Here is a 14,599-nt window from a genome sequence, read left to right on the forward strand (position 1 = left end):
AAATGCACTCGTAGTATAGCAGCATTCTCATTGAGACTTATAGGTCGAGGTCAATTTCGCACGGGTCTGCTGCTGCTGCTGTTGCTAGTTCGGGCTCGGTCGGGTTGGCGGTTGCGCCATCATTGCTGGTTGGGGCATCGGTCTCCATTGGCTTCGAGTCGTCAGCATCGTCGTCCAAATCAATCTCGTTGGGATCCTCGACAGTTGCGGTACGTGCACTGCCGTCGACGAATGGTGCGGTGACGACGTGCGGGAGCTTCAGCAGCTCCAGAAGAAGGTCCGTCTGTGGATTGCCTGTAACTAGGATGGGGCCCTCTTCTTCGCCGTGACCTGGTGCTGTCTTTGCAAAGTCTGTGATCCACTCACCGTCGACCTTGTCCAGCTTCTTGTCCGCAACAAACTCTTGTAGACGCTGCTTCACCCAGGCGATATCCTTGTCTTCAATTTTCATTTCCTCCTGGGGCACACGCGGCGCGAATTTGCTGGATGAAGCCAGGTGGTGCGTTGCTCGCAAGACAGCCAGCCACTCCAAGTCGAACATGATTTTAGGCGACGAGGAAGGGATCGGAGTTGGTGTAGTCTCCTCTGTTTCTTTGGCAGCCCCATCAGACTGACTGGCATCCTCGCTCGACGATATGTTGTCTACAGCCTTCTTCTCTTCTTTTGCGGGAACAGTTTGGGTGTTAGAACCTGAAGGGGCCAAGTCCAAGATCTGCATGAACTCTCGACGCGGAAGGCACTTGTCGAGCGCCAAAAACTTGGTCGTCACTGGCTTGGACGCCGGCTTGGCTGCTGCATCTTGCTCTCCATTTTCTTTTGCCTCCTCTGGATTAGTAACTTCACTATTTGCGGGTGGCTGTGCTTTATCGCTTGCTTGGTCTGGGTGTACGACGATGGCAGCGAACTTGACGTGCAAGTGCGCGGCGAACCAGTGCTGCGGACGCAACTGGTACATCAAGAACTCACCTGCAGGACTGCCCAGTGTGTTGGACCTGATCTCCTGTTCAAAGAACGGCTTCCGACGCAGCAACTGCGGCACATTGCCGTATTGCTCGATTCCTCGCGGCCAGTCGTGCGACAGGAACACTCCCAGTCGGGTCTTGTCAACCTGCTGCACGTGCGAGAGCTGGAACACCTCTAGCTCGCGCACATGGTACACACTGCGCATCGTACTGTTGTCGAACGGGAACGACTCGAAGCGGCCCGCGGTGTAGTGCTGCTGCTTGTATATGCCGGAGAGTCCAGCGATACGCAGCCCCGCCACGTTGATGACACCCGCGGCGCCCAGATAGAACATGTTGGGAGCCACCCAGCCGCCGTAGTGTAGTTCCTGCAAGTATCCCGAGGCTTCGTGGTTGCCACCCACGAAAATGGTGAGCACGGGTGCTGTCCTCTCTCCCTTGTAGTAGCGGTGGAAGGCGTGCAGCGCGCGGTATTTGGGCGGACAGGCCAGCGTCTCCAGATCGCGCATGTTGCGCATACACTCGAAGTCGCCACAGCACAGCAGCAGCTCCACGGGATGGTCCGGATCCATCTCGTTCACGAAGTTGACCGTCGCGTAGATGTCATCCAGCAGCCCGTGGGCGCAGCCGACGACCGCCACGCGCACCATGGTGATCAGAGCTCTTGGTGGCGAATGAATTTGGCTGGGCTGTGGATACATATTGTGAAGTGACTATATTAAGTAGTTATATAAAAGTAATGACTAAGTAGCACATAGTTGAAGTTGCCTTTGACCTGCATTCCGGGCACAAGCTCCATTCGAGCAGTATGTACTCGCGGTATTCGCTATCGGCTGTGTGCGGCCACCACGTCGGGTATCAAGATCTGGAACCTCGAGTCTAAGATTGTGGTGCATGACCTGCATCCCGAGATCGAGGAGTCCAAGGGCTACCGTCTTATCCCGTATATTAGGCATGTGGGCTCTAAACGAATACAACGCTGCTGATCTCGGTAAACACCGACGGCATCGCCCCGCGGCGCAGCTGTTCAAGTTTGCGTTGGTGGAGGAGACTGGTCACAGAGTGGCTAGTAGAATGCAGTTTCAGCATCTCGGAGAGTTTTCCACTAACGTTATCAATTTGCCTTCTTGGGTTTCTGATGTCCTGCTACAGTGCAGGGAAAGTCTATCGTCAGTGCTGGATAGCTACTGAAAGTACCCCAAGTATGCACGACCAACCGGCGTTGGCGTCCTTGGTATGAACCCCGTTGCGCAGCTCTAAATAGCGTGGCACCCACCTCGCGCTTCGATGGATACCAGCTTCAACGTGCTGGTTGCACATATATCGCCTGCGCAGCGTGCTGTATGCAATTAGCCACGCACAGATCGCAAGCGTTTCGAGGGCGGAATTTTGCCTTGGGGACTTCCTCGTCCGCATGGCTATGCCGGAATGAATTCTAGCGAGTGCAATTCGACGTCACTCTCTCGGTTCTGTGACGTTGAAGTCAGTTCACGGTGGTTAGGCGAAATCGTTCTTCGTGGCTAACCAATCGCATTCGCCGCCCAGGACATGGAAAAACACGTAGAAGCGTCGCCTCTTTGAAGCGGGACAAGCGGCCGCTCGAACCATAACGCAATTCGCTTCAAGGTGCCCAAGAAGAACAACTGAAATGGTGTCCTCACCACTGCCCTCATCGTCGCTGGACGCGCTGGCGCCGCCCTTCTATCCGTCCATGACGTGGTACCCGGCGATCACGGACGACTACTACCTGGAGCGCCCGCACTCGCCGGGCAAGTCTGGCTTCGTGATCGCCGACCCCGTGGAGCCTGTGCAGGAGATCCCGGACGAGGAGCTGTTTGACCCCGCGTACTACCCGCTGTCGGCCTCGGAGATGCAGGAGCTGGAGCAGGTGGACGAGATCAATGAGATCCTGGCCGAGCTGGACCTGATGGAGAGCCACCAGGAGCTGCACTACAAGCTGAGCGAGAAGACGCGTGAGCTGCGCTCCAGCTCGGACGTGGACGCTGAGATCTACAGTATGATGGCCAAGGCCGCCAAGGTCAAGAGCTTTTCCAAGCAGCATCTGCAGAAGAAGAACAGCTTCCAGGCCAAGAGGAACCTGCACTCATCGCTGCACCAGCCCCGCTCGGTGAAGTAGGAGCCGCCCACACGTCTTTTTGGCGTGCGGCGGCACCTGTTTCAACGCAACGGAGTGAGCAGCGCGGTGTCTGGACAGACATCGCTCCAGAAAAAAAAGAAATTCGCGCTCCATCCGACCCCAAAGAGAGAAGAGAAAAACGACCATCCAGCGAGCCAGAGCTCTCGCGCGTGTCCTGTTACTGTCGGCACGGGCGACCTCGGGCGACCCAATCCAATCAACTAGCGGACAACTCGTGCTACGACGGAATGTCAGCAAGAAAAATAGTAAATAGCAACAGTAGGAAACATGCAGAAAGTAGTAGCGGGGAGAGAGAACGACATGAAGACGAGCAATGAGCGAGCGAGCGGCGCGACGATGGGCTGCGTACTAATGGCGGCCGATTGAAGGCTCACCGACCCGGAGCACCCCATTGTCTGACGTCCGTGAAAGCAGCACACTGCGAAGCGCGCAGTACGATTGTACCAATATCCAGAAAAATTATAACTAATGTAAGACGGAGCGAGTTTTTTCAAGCGAACGGCGGACTTCCATTGCGTCAGTGCAAGCGATCGATGTGAGGTTGTTGCGGGGCTAGACTTGGTAGAGCGGATTTTGGATACGCCTGACTCGACCGGCGCCGAGCGAGCGCTTGGCGGTCTTCGGAGCTGAATCTCCTGATACGATCGAGGTTGATCTCTTTAGCGTAGCACTTCATCACCGCTTCGTTGTCGATGAAGCTGTCGCGCAGTCCAGGGCTTCTGGTTTCACTAGTCGGCGCTGTTTCAAGATGGGGATCGGGGACACTCGTGCGTCTGCGTCCGCACTGGCGCAGTAAGGAAACCCTTGCAGCAAAACGTCGCCGGAGCCTGAGAAGAAGTTGTAGCAGCGTCATGCTAATGAAATCAGGAATGAGCCCACTCCTAACGAGGGATTCGGATGGCAAGTCATACATCCAAAGTTTGGTCATTTCAAGATGGATGGTCACTTGACCTACGACTCGCTCGAAAGCCATCGAAAATGGTTGTTGTGTGATGCAGCCATGGCTTTCTCACCAGTCAAAAGTCCAGGGAGGTTTTCCTTGATCTCCACGCGCAGTTTGGCTAGTGCCTCCGGGTGGCGGTTGAGGTTGACGAGGATCCATGTCATGCTGAAGGTTGTTGTATCTTTTCCGGCCAGCAGGAAGTTCATCACCGTGTCATGAAGAAAGCAAGTCCTTTTGGTCGGCGTCACCTATCTTCTTCTGGATCGACTCGATCATGACCTAGTAAGTCAGCTCGTGCACGATATCGCAGGCTTCCTTTAGCTTGCGCTCGTCTCCGATGTTCAGGAAGTGCTTCAGCTTCCACACCCACGTGGGAGACAGCAACCGCGAGCCCAGCATTTCTGCCATCACTCCCACAGCTGCATTGAAAGGGTGGTATGCTTCGGCACCCACATCACCCGCTAGTCCGTTGAGATCAACGCCGAATGCGATTTTGGTGAACGTATCACTCGAGAATTTCCCGAACAAGGACGTCATGTCCACAGTGCGGCCTTCCTTCGAGAACTTGACCAGCACATCATGTAACTGGAGTGTCTTCTCCTTCACAACAGCGCCCATGACGTCCCGCGCGACGTTGCTTAAGCCAATTCTCGCCGTCCGCCCCCACAATCCCGTCACCAAAGAAGGGGTATATCAGCTCTCAAAGATCATCTCCGCGCTCGAAGGTGTCGAATGTGACTTGAAGATGTCCTCCAGAGTTTCAGCAGCGTTGTGGGGCGGCCAACAAGATGCAACATCCACGGCTTTCCTCCGCTGAGGTTGCTCTGCTCAGTCATCCAGTCCCAGAAGCACTCTTTCTGGAAGACCAAGGCGTCTAACGTGTTGTCCAGAATGGGTACTGTCGACGGCGGGATATGTGGTCCTTGTTTCTTGAGTGTCGAATCAATGATATGCTGCGAATATAGCTCGGAGGCAATTCGCCACCAAGTGTACAGCGCGCTGAGTCCGGCAGCAGTCTCGAACGTGTTGTGGTTGGTCGATGGATGCTGCGGTGTCGCCTACATGACGTTGCTCGGTTCAAAAGAAAACACCTCGTCCCGCACCGACACCCTCGTCCCATTTCGCCGATGATCAACTTAGCTGACCAGGTTGCAGTGGACGGGTGGAGGCAGGCAATTGGTGCTGCAGCAGTGAGCAACAGTACCAGCAGGGTAGCGCGTGGCATTGCTGAATCAGCAATGCTGATGTCGCTTGAAGATGGCTACAGTTTTTGGATCGCGTGGTGTGATTATGAAAAATAGAGATATAACTTAATTTGCCAGTTGAGTGCACAGTGCCAGTTGGGTGCACGATTCTGCTTGTTAACCAATCAGGGGTCCAGAATAAATTTTCCAACTTGCTGATTGGTTGGTAACAAATTGACCAGTTCAGTGCACAAAAGTATTAGATCCTGAGATATATATGCAATGTTGGAGGTATATCGTTTTGCCAGAATCTTCATGACTGGCTGGCTCTCAGTTTGTTGCAAACGCAAAGCGGCGATGGTGGTGCGCCGGGGGCAGTACACACTTGAAGACCTCGCAGAAGCCCTTCAGCGTGTGCAGAGAGGCGAGTCTGCTGCCAGTGTAGCACGTACGTCGTCTGTGCCCCTGCGCACCCTCTTCAAGAAGGCGAAAGATCTGCGCGAGAATCGAACGCTCGCAGGCAAACGACGCGGCACGAAACCCGCTATTCCGCTGGCGCTAGAGCAAGATCTGGAGGACTGGGTTGCCGCCATGCAGCGCGTTGGGCTTCCCGTTGGTCCGTATGCCATCCTCGCCAAGGCAAACGAGATCTACGCGAGCCTAAACTGTAGCGGGGCTACACATTCGGTTCACCTCCTACCTTAGTGCAACATGCACTAAGGCACACATTCAGGTGACCACCACAGGGTGGTCCACATTCATAACAAAAGGCATATGACTGGTAGAAAGTAACACCTTTCTACCAATGAGAGTCATTCAATAGATAGGGGTTCTGCCAGCCATCCAATGGCAGAACCTCTCATTAGAAATATCAGTTTTAGGAGGAAACCCCATTTACAATCAATACAGTTCTCATTTACCACCAAAGCTTTCGTTTGGTTCATTTATCTAGGTTTAAGTATACTTGTGGATACAAGTATACTGAACTTAAGTAAATTACTCCTACGCTTCCTCCTACACGTGCGCACACGTGTAAGCTTAAGTAGTGGGTCTAAGCAGACCCATTACATAAACCCTATTCTCACACGCAGCGAGCCACTCAAGAAGCTGACCACCGGCTGGTATCGGCGGTTTCTTAAGCGGCATCCTATCCTCGCGCCCCGTGTTGCGCAGAAGATCGCACGCGTGCGCAACAGCGTGGAGGGGGAAGCTGTGCTGAGACTCTTCTACACGATGGCGAAGCTGATTATCGAGAAACGGATTGAGCCTCGAGCAAGTTTTCAACGTCGATGAAACGTCCTTCATGCCAAAGACTACTGCAGGCAAGGTGGTCGCTGTTAAGGGCTCCACAAATGTCTGGACACAAGAAGCTAAGGCCTCGTTCCACATGACGGTTGTCGCTGCAGTGAGCGCAGCTGGCGTCGCTATACCCCCGCTCATCATTCTCCCCGGAAAGCGGATCAGAAAAGAAGAGATTGCCGCCATTAGCATTCCGGACGCATGCATTTCAGGAGCTCCCAAGGGATTCATCAACGCAGGGTTGTTCAAGCTTTGGCTGGACTTCTTTGACGCCCAACTCGAGAAGCACAAGGTGAAGCGCCCAGTTGTGCTCGTTTTGGACAACAGCTCTACCCATGTCGACATTGGTACGTCCCGTTTGGTGATTTCCTATATTGGCTGCCTCTCAAATCGGATATACGCGATTCATAACGTTTTTATCGGGTTATGTGTATTTAGAGGATATTTCAGCTTGCTGCTCTCGGGGCATTTTGCCTGTTCGCCTGCCTCCGAATTCCACTCACTTGTTCCAGCCTTTGGACGTCGCAGTATTCAAGCCGTTCAAGAGCGTAGTAAAGGCGGACCTGCAGGCGAAGTTGTTGTCCAGCGCAGACGGAAACGTGTCCAAGAAGGAGGCTATCGCTATCGCCTGCCGTGCGTACCGCTCCGCCCTCATGGAGCATCCCCAAAACGCTGTCAACGGATTCAAGGGCACTGGAATCTATCCGCCGTCGCTGGTTAACATGCAGCGTCGTCTTCGTGCGTTTAAAAGTGGTGGGGCGAAGGGAACGACTGGGCAAGTCGCATGGCTCAAGAGAAAGACAGAAATCCAAGAAGACGTCCTCAGCAACATCTTACTGCTGCCTCCTGCGCCCCAGACCCCACGTAAGAAGCCGCGCGTGATCGTGGACATCGTGGGCCGCCTCGTAACAAAGGAAGTGGCAGCTTACGTGGACGTGTAGATGGAAGGAAGGACCGTGCACTAAATTGATCACTTCCTTTTGGTTCAATTTTCAGCTGCCTTCGCACTAATTATCACAGTTTTTTATGTGGGTCTGAACAATATTTAGGAATTGGACTCGTGATTGGCTGGGTTTTGATGAGAACAGTGATATGTTTTATTTTACCCAATCACTATCGTGCTGTTTTGTATGATCATTTCCCGACTTGCTCCAAAATCGTGCACTCAACTGGCAAATTAAGTTATCTCGAGAAATATATTTACAATTTACATAACAATAATTTATTTTAGGATTTTTCCTAGTTCAATCAGTAATTTATGTTTTATAACCTTAATTCTCGGTAACTTATTTCTCCCCTCCATCCAAACTGACAGGCCCATTGCGGCCACCAATTTAATCTGGTCTTCTTGGCGAAGATTCAAGCTCTCATTTCCAAACAAGAAACCTACTCCCAAAGTCCTACTACACGCTCCTCGACCCACGATGGCCGACAACCTACTCGCAGCTGTCGCTCCGGCGCCTACCTTCAGACCCCGGTAGATTGCTTTCTTCTACTTCTTCAAGCCCTGCCTTGATGAAGAAGGCGATGCCACCGACTACTACGCGTGCAAGGCGTGTGGGAAGTGCCGCAAGTACACACCCAGGGCCGGCTACACGGATCTTGTGTCGCATGTTCGGAATGCGCATCCGAACTACGAGAGCGACATGCGTGTCGCGCTAGCGTCTCCGCGTCGGAGACGCTGTTACCCTGGGTCAGCCAGAAGGAGTCCAACCGCTACGCTTGGATGCGGTGGATTATCAATGGTAATCTGCAGTTTTCCTTTTGCGAGTCAAAAGGAAACCCGCGAGTACGTATATAACTGTTTAACATTGTGTAATACCGGATATTCTTTTTTATGGGATACACCCGCGTATGGGATACAGACTTAGGTTAGCCAATCACATGTCAGCAAATCAGTGCACTATGCTTTCTGTGTTAAGGGATACAGCGGCTACAAACCAGTAATTTCTCACTTCTTCAATGGTGCGTGCACCACCAGTCGGCCGCCCCCCGCTTGCCTGGAGACAAGGGAAGAAGGGAGAAGAAGCATGTCCTCCGGTCGTACACTGCCGTTACGAAGAAAGGTGTTGTTGAGCACTTGAGGCTGCATCGGAAAATGCGGCACACGATAGATGTTTTCTCCCCCTAATTTACCTCAAACTAAATATCCAGGAAGACGGGTCCTCGTGCTAAAGTGGGCTCGCAATTTCGACAAGATTGCCGCTAACTGTGCTATACCAGGCGGTCGCATGAAGAAGAAGGCGCGTGCAGCTGGATCATCTACGATCCTACCCGCCGACATGGAGAAAAAGCTTTTGTGCTGGATAAACGACCTCCGAGCTGAATGTGTCCCTATCACCGCCTTAATGCTGAAACTGAAGGCGTTAAACGCCGCGGAGGAGCTTGGTATACAAGGTTTTCAAGCATCTCCCAGCTGACAGCGTCGAATTAAACGTCGCCACCGGCTATCTCACTGGTCGCGCACTAGACAAGGTCAAGTTCCCCCCGAAGAGCTCGCTCAGGTTGCAGCAATTTTTTTTGCTAAGGATGAATATCATCACGGTGCCGACATATTATTTTTACTTTGTTTTAGTATAGGCAGTGTGGACGTGATAACAGCTTATTGACCAATGACATCTAGAGACACTCAACGTCGACCAATGAGAGTAATTAGGTGTAGGGTAACACGACGCCGACGCCGTGCCGACATATAATGTAGGCACCGGGGGGGAAATATGCTGACCGCCAATACAAATCACCAGTTCATTTCATATCTCTCGAATATTCGCGCTCCTGCCGACAGAACACTCCAACTCAGTATGAGCCTCCAAGACCTTGCGCCAGTCAACTCCCAGCGCGCTCTACAAACCACTATCAACGCATTTGGGCGCTTTCTTGCGGCAGAAGGCGTCTCCATGGGCTTCATCGCTGCCTCTCTCATCGGAGATGTGAGTGGGGCTGTGTTCGTGAGGCTCATGGATCGCTTCAATGTTCATTTGGCCTTCGTTGAGGGACGCATGGGGAAGCCGCTGGCTAAGAACTCGAAACTTTGCACTAAGAAGTATCACTAAATCATACCCAGACTAAGCATAGAAAGCCATCAATGCACATTAACATGTATTCCTCCTAGAGTATTATGGGGGGGGGGGGGTTAATGAGGTCCTCTATTTGTGTTTAACTAGAAACTATAGAGCCCTGAAAGTCGCTGGGGGCGTCGAAGCCCAATATCTCTGTGGGATTTTAACCCAATGTTGATGTATCGAGGCCGAGGTGAACGGCAGATGAACTTTACGGAAGCAGGAGAGTCACCAAGATCTCCCGCCACGGTGGATCACGATAATCGTGCAACACGAAGGCTCCACCAAGTCCTCCGCGTTTTGGTGGGCAGACTTGAACACTTGAGGGTCACCACGTCCTCAGTGGTTTGGTGCTGGATCAGAATCGCTACGGGGCACCAGGTCCGTCGCGATGTGGTGGGAAATCTTGATCACGGGAGGGGTCACCATGCCCTCCGTGCCTTGGTACTTAAGCAGCTGATGCTTGAGCTGTCCGAGCGCGAGGGTGTACCATGTCCTGGCGCCTTGGTAGATAACTGGAACACTGGAGGGGTTACCGGATCCTCCGTGCTTTGGCAGCGAGATCTTGAACGCGATAGGTCCGCCAGGTCCGTCGCGGCTTGGTGTGTGATCTTGTGTACACGCAGGGGTCACCAGGCCCCACATGCTGCAGCGTAGTTGATAATCTTGGTGGTATTCGCCAAGCACGGCGCTGCTTCCGCGCCCGGCGTACAGGAACACCCCATCCCTTCTTCTCGGCCCCACGCGGGGGGACTTCGCATCCGAAAAGGGGGATCCTCCGAAGAGGCTTCCGGAGACCACTTTAGCCAATCGGCGCGAATTGCGAAGTGGTCCTAGAGTATTATCTACATCCATCTTGTAGGCGAGGGGACCCACCTCCCCCCGCGCGGACGCCCTGCACGCATGCGCCGCCCCGCTGCGCCGCCCCGCTGCTCCTGCCGCTGCATCTTGTAGGCGAGGGGACCCGCCTCCCCCCGCGCGGACGCCCTGCACGCATGCGCCGCCCCGCTACTCCTGCCGCTGCCGCTGCTCCTGCCGCTGCATCTTGTAGGCGAGGGGACCCACCTCCCCCCGCGCGGACGCCCTGCACGCATGCGCCGCCCCGCTGCGCCGCCCCGCTGCTCCTGCCGCTGCATCTTGTAGGCAAGGGGACCCGCCTCCCCCCGCGCGGACACCCTGCACGCATGCGCCGCCCCGCTGCTCCTGCCGCTGCCGCTGCTCCTGCCGCTGCATCTTGTAGGCAAGGGGACCCGCCTCCCCCCGCGCGGACACCCTGCACGCATGCGCCGCCCCGCTGCTCCTGCCGCTGCCGCTGCTCCTGCCGCTGCATCTTGTAGGCAAGGGGACCCGCCTCCCCCTGCGCGCGGACGCCCTGCACGCATGCGCCGCCCCGCTGCTCCTGCCGCTGCATCTTGTAGGCAAGGGGACCCGCCTCCCCCCGCGCGCGGACGCCCTGCACGCATGCGCCGCTCCCACTTGCTTGCCTGGCTGCTTCTTTTTGTGTGTGAGCCCACTCATGTCGTTTTAGCCAATAAAAGAAAAAATATATTTTTGACCAATCAACACGTGTAGGCACGCTGTCGGCACCGTGTCGGCACCGTCACGGTATGGATGAATATCATCACGGTGCCGACATATTATTTTTACTTTGTTTTAGTATAGGCAGTGTGGACGTGATAACAGCTTATTGACCAATGACATCTAGAGACACTCAACGTCGACCAATGAGAGTAATTAGGTGTAGGGTAACACGACGCCGACGCCGTGCCGACATATAATGTAGGCACCGGGGGGGAAATATGCTGACCGCCAATACAAATCACCAGTTCATTTCATATCTCTCGAATATTCGCGCTCCTGCCGACAGAACACTCCAACTCAGTATGAGCCTCCAAGACCTTGCGCCAGTCAACTCCCAGCGCGCTCTACAAACCACTATCAACGCATTTGGGCGCTTTCTTGCGGCAGAAGGCGTCTCCATGGGCTTCATCGCTGCCTCTCTCATCGGAGATGTGAGTGGGGCTGTGTTCGTGAGGCTCATGGATCGCTTCAATGTTCATTTGGCCTTCGTTGAGGGACGCATGGGGAAGCCGCTGGCTAAGAACTCGAAACTTTGCACTAAGAAGTATCACTAAATCATACCCAGACTAAGCATAGAAAGCCATCAATGCACATTAACATGTATTCCTCCTAGAGTATTATGGGGGGGGGGGGGTTAATGAGGTCCTCTATTTGTGTTTAACTAGAAACTATAGAGCCCTGAAAGTCGCTGGGGGCGTCGAAGCCCAATATCTCTGTGGGATTTTAACCCAATGTTGATGTATCGAGGCCGAGGTGAACGGCAGATGAACTTTACGGAAGCAGGAGAGTCACCAAGATCTCCCGCCACGGTGGATCACGATAATCGTGCAACACGAAGGCTCCACCAAGTCCTCCGCGTTTTGGTGGGCAGACTTGAACACTTGAGGGTCACCACGTCCTCAGTGGTTTGGTGCTGGATCAGAATCGCTACGGGGCACCAGGTCCGTCGCGATGTGGTGGGAAATCTTGATCACGGGAGGGGTCACCATGCCCTCCGTGCCTTGGTACTTAAGCAGCTGATGCTTGAGCTGTCCGAGCGCGAGGGTGTACCATGTCCTGGCGCCTTGGTAGATAACTGGAACACTGGAGGGGTTACCGGATCCTCCGTGCTTTGGCAGCGAGATCTTGAACGCGATAGGTCCGCCAGGTCCGTCGCGGCTTGGTGTGTGATCTTGTGTACACGCAGGGGTCACCAGGCCCCACATGCTGCAGCGTAGTTGATAATCTTGGTGGTATTCGCCAAGCACGGCGCTGCTTCCGCGCCCGGCGTACAGGAACACCCCATCCCTTCTTCTCGGCCCCACGCGGGGGGACTTCGCATCCGAAAAGGGGGATCCTCCGAAGAGGCTTCCGGAGACCACTTTAGCCAATCGGCGCGAATTGCGAAGTGGTCCTAGAGTATTATCTACATCCATCTTGTAGGCGAGGGGACCCACCTCCCCCCGCGCGGACACCCTGCACGCATGCGCCGCCCCGCTGCTCCTGCCGCTGCCGCTGCTCCTGCCGCTGCATCTTGTAGGCAAGGGGACCCGCCTCCCCCTGCGCGCGGACGCCCTGCACGCATGCGCCGCCCCGCTGCGCCGCCCCGCTGCTCCTGCCGCTGCATCTTGTAGGCGAGGGGACCCACCTCCCCCCGCGCGGACGCCCTGCACGCATGCGCCGCCCCGCTGCGCCGCCCCGCTGCTCCTGCCGCTGCATCTTGTAGGCGAGGGGACCCACCTCCCCCCGCGCGGACGCCCTGCACGCATGCGCCGCCCCGCTGCTCCTGCCGCTGCATCTTGTAGGCAAGGGGACCCGCCTCCCCCCGCGCGGACACCCTGCACGCATGCGCCGCCCCGCTGCTCCTGCCGCTGCATCTTGTAGGCAAGGGGACCCGCCTCCCCCCGCGCGCGGACGCCCTGCACGCATGCGCCGCCCCGCTGCTCCTGCCGCTGCATCTTGTAGGCAAGGGGACCCGCCTCCCCCCGCGCGGACACCCTGCACGCATGCGCCGCCCCGCTGCTCCTGCCGCTGCATCTTGTAGGCAAGGGGACCCGCCTCCCCCCGCGCGCGGACGCCCTGCACGCATGCGCCGCTCCCACTTGCTTGCCTGGCTGCTTCTTTTTGTGTGTGAGCCCACTCATGTCGTTTTAGCCAATAAAAGAAAAAATATATTTTTGACCAATCAACACGTGTAGGCACGCTGTCGGCACCGTGTCGGCACCGTCACGGTATGGTCCAGGCTAAAGCAGCCGAGCTAGGGGTGTCTGTTATATATAATTCAGATCAAACAGGTGAATGTTGGTAAAAACGGATATGTTCTATCTTATTATATTAACTGGATGCTATTGTTTTGTTATTTTGCTGCGCGCCCGTGGTGCTGCATTGGGATGACTTCTCAAGACATTGGTCCGAAGAAGTTATCCAATGTGCTAAAGAGCTCAAGGTGGAGCTGTTGAAAGTTCCTCCAGGGGCCACATCTGTTTGCCAGCCGTCTGATGCAACGTGGAACGGCCCCTTGAAAGCTCGATTGCGTACGCTCTGGGTGGAGAATTTGCGCGAGCAGCTTTTCACGCGAGACACTACGATCAAGTTTAAGCTCAAATCACCTACACGAGCCACAATTTGCAACTGGGTCAGTACCGCGTGGCGAGATATGCCACCTTCCATCATTTCAGGCGGGTATCGTAAGTGCGGCTTAGATGTTTTTCCGGAACCCGACCTTGCTACTGATTTAGTGCGTGCGTTGGCTGTTTTGGGCTCCATTGACAAGGACATCGGAGAAATCAGACCCGGCAGAGACTTCGATGAGTGCGAGGAAGACGAAGATCAAGAGGACGAAGATACCGAAGAAAAATGAGATGAAGAAAACGATGAGCAAATATGGTCAGTTTAGTAATATTACTAAAGTGATGATGTGTTTGAGTCACGGTTTTTGTGTGTGTACATAAACGGAGCGGCGTGGTATGTTCTCCGATGGGGTGTATCCTATAACAAAGAATATCCGGTATATCAATATTATATCATTCATATAACACTAACATATTCTGTTGGATAGATACACGAAACTCAACCCAATTTCTGCAGAAACCCTCACTGCTATCATGGAGGCGGTGACGAAGGCTGTGGAGAAAGCAATCGGTGGTGAGATGCCCGAGTCGTTTGGTTTCATCATCGATGGCTGGACTCATGGTATTGAGCACTACCTGGTTGTCTATGCGTGCTACGAGACAAAAGCCGGGCCTCAATATCCGCTTCTGTCTCTGGCACCCGTGATGGATGAACCCGATGACTAGCTAAACACGGGGGGACATCTTACGGCTATGAAGCGGTTCCTCCCTTTTTCGGTAAATCTATTTCTGGGTGTCTGTTTTTGTTGTTGAAGACAACTGTACAGTGAACAAGCGGCTTGCCAACGTGCTTGGTGTACCGCT

At 54.4% G+C, this 14,599-nt stretch overlaps 3 protein-coding genes across 3 annotated transcripts; 1 reads left to right on the forward strand and 2 right to left on the reverse strand.

Moving 5' to 3' along the window:
- Positions 1 to 37: 37 nt before the first annotated feature.
- KRP23_576 (Lariat debranching enzyme B) lies at positions 38 to 1,612 on the reverse strand (the record flags this gene model as incomplete). Its single annotated transcript, XM_067890640.1, has 1 exon — positions 38 to 1,612. The coding sequence occupies one exon, from the start codon at positions 1,610 to 1,612 to the stop codon at positions 38 to 40; it is 1,575 nt and encodes a 524-aa protein (XP_067751138.1).
- A 998-nt stretch (positions 1,613 to 2,610) lies between these two features.
- KRP23_577 (uncharacterized protein) lies at positions 2,611 to 3,099 on the forward strand (the record flags this gene model as incomplete). Its single annotated transcript, XM_067890651.1, has 1 exon — positions 2,611 to 3,099. The coding sequence occupies one exon, from the start codon at positions 2,611 to 2,613 to the stop codon at positions 3,097 to 3,099; it is 489 nt and encodes a 162-aa protein (XP_067751139.1).
- Positions 3,100 to 4,342: 1,243 nt separating this feature from the next.
- Positions 4,343 to 4,681, reverse strand: KRP23_578 (Cytochrome P450 704B1; the record flags this gene model as incomplete). The annotated part of the gene is made up of 1 exon (XM_067890662.1): positions 4,343 to 4,681. The coding sequence occupies one exon, from the start codon at positions 4,679 to 4,681 to the stop codon at positions 4,343 to 4,345; it is 339 nt and encodes a 112-aa protein (XP_067751140.1).
- Positions 4,682 to 14,599: the final 9,918 nt, after the last annotated feature.

Source organism: Phytophthora ramorum, assembly GCF_020800215.1.
Source record: "Phytophthora ramorum isolate Pr-102 chromosome Unknown Phyram_PR-102_s0001, whole genome shotgun sequence".
NCBI lineage: Eukaryota > Oomycota > Peronosporomycetes > Peronosporales > Peronosporaceae > Phytophthora > Phytophthora ramorum.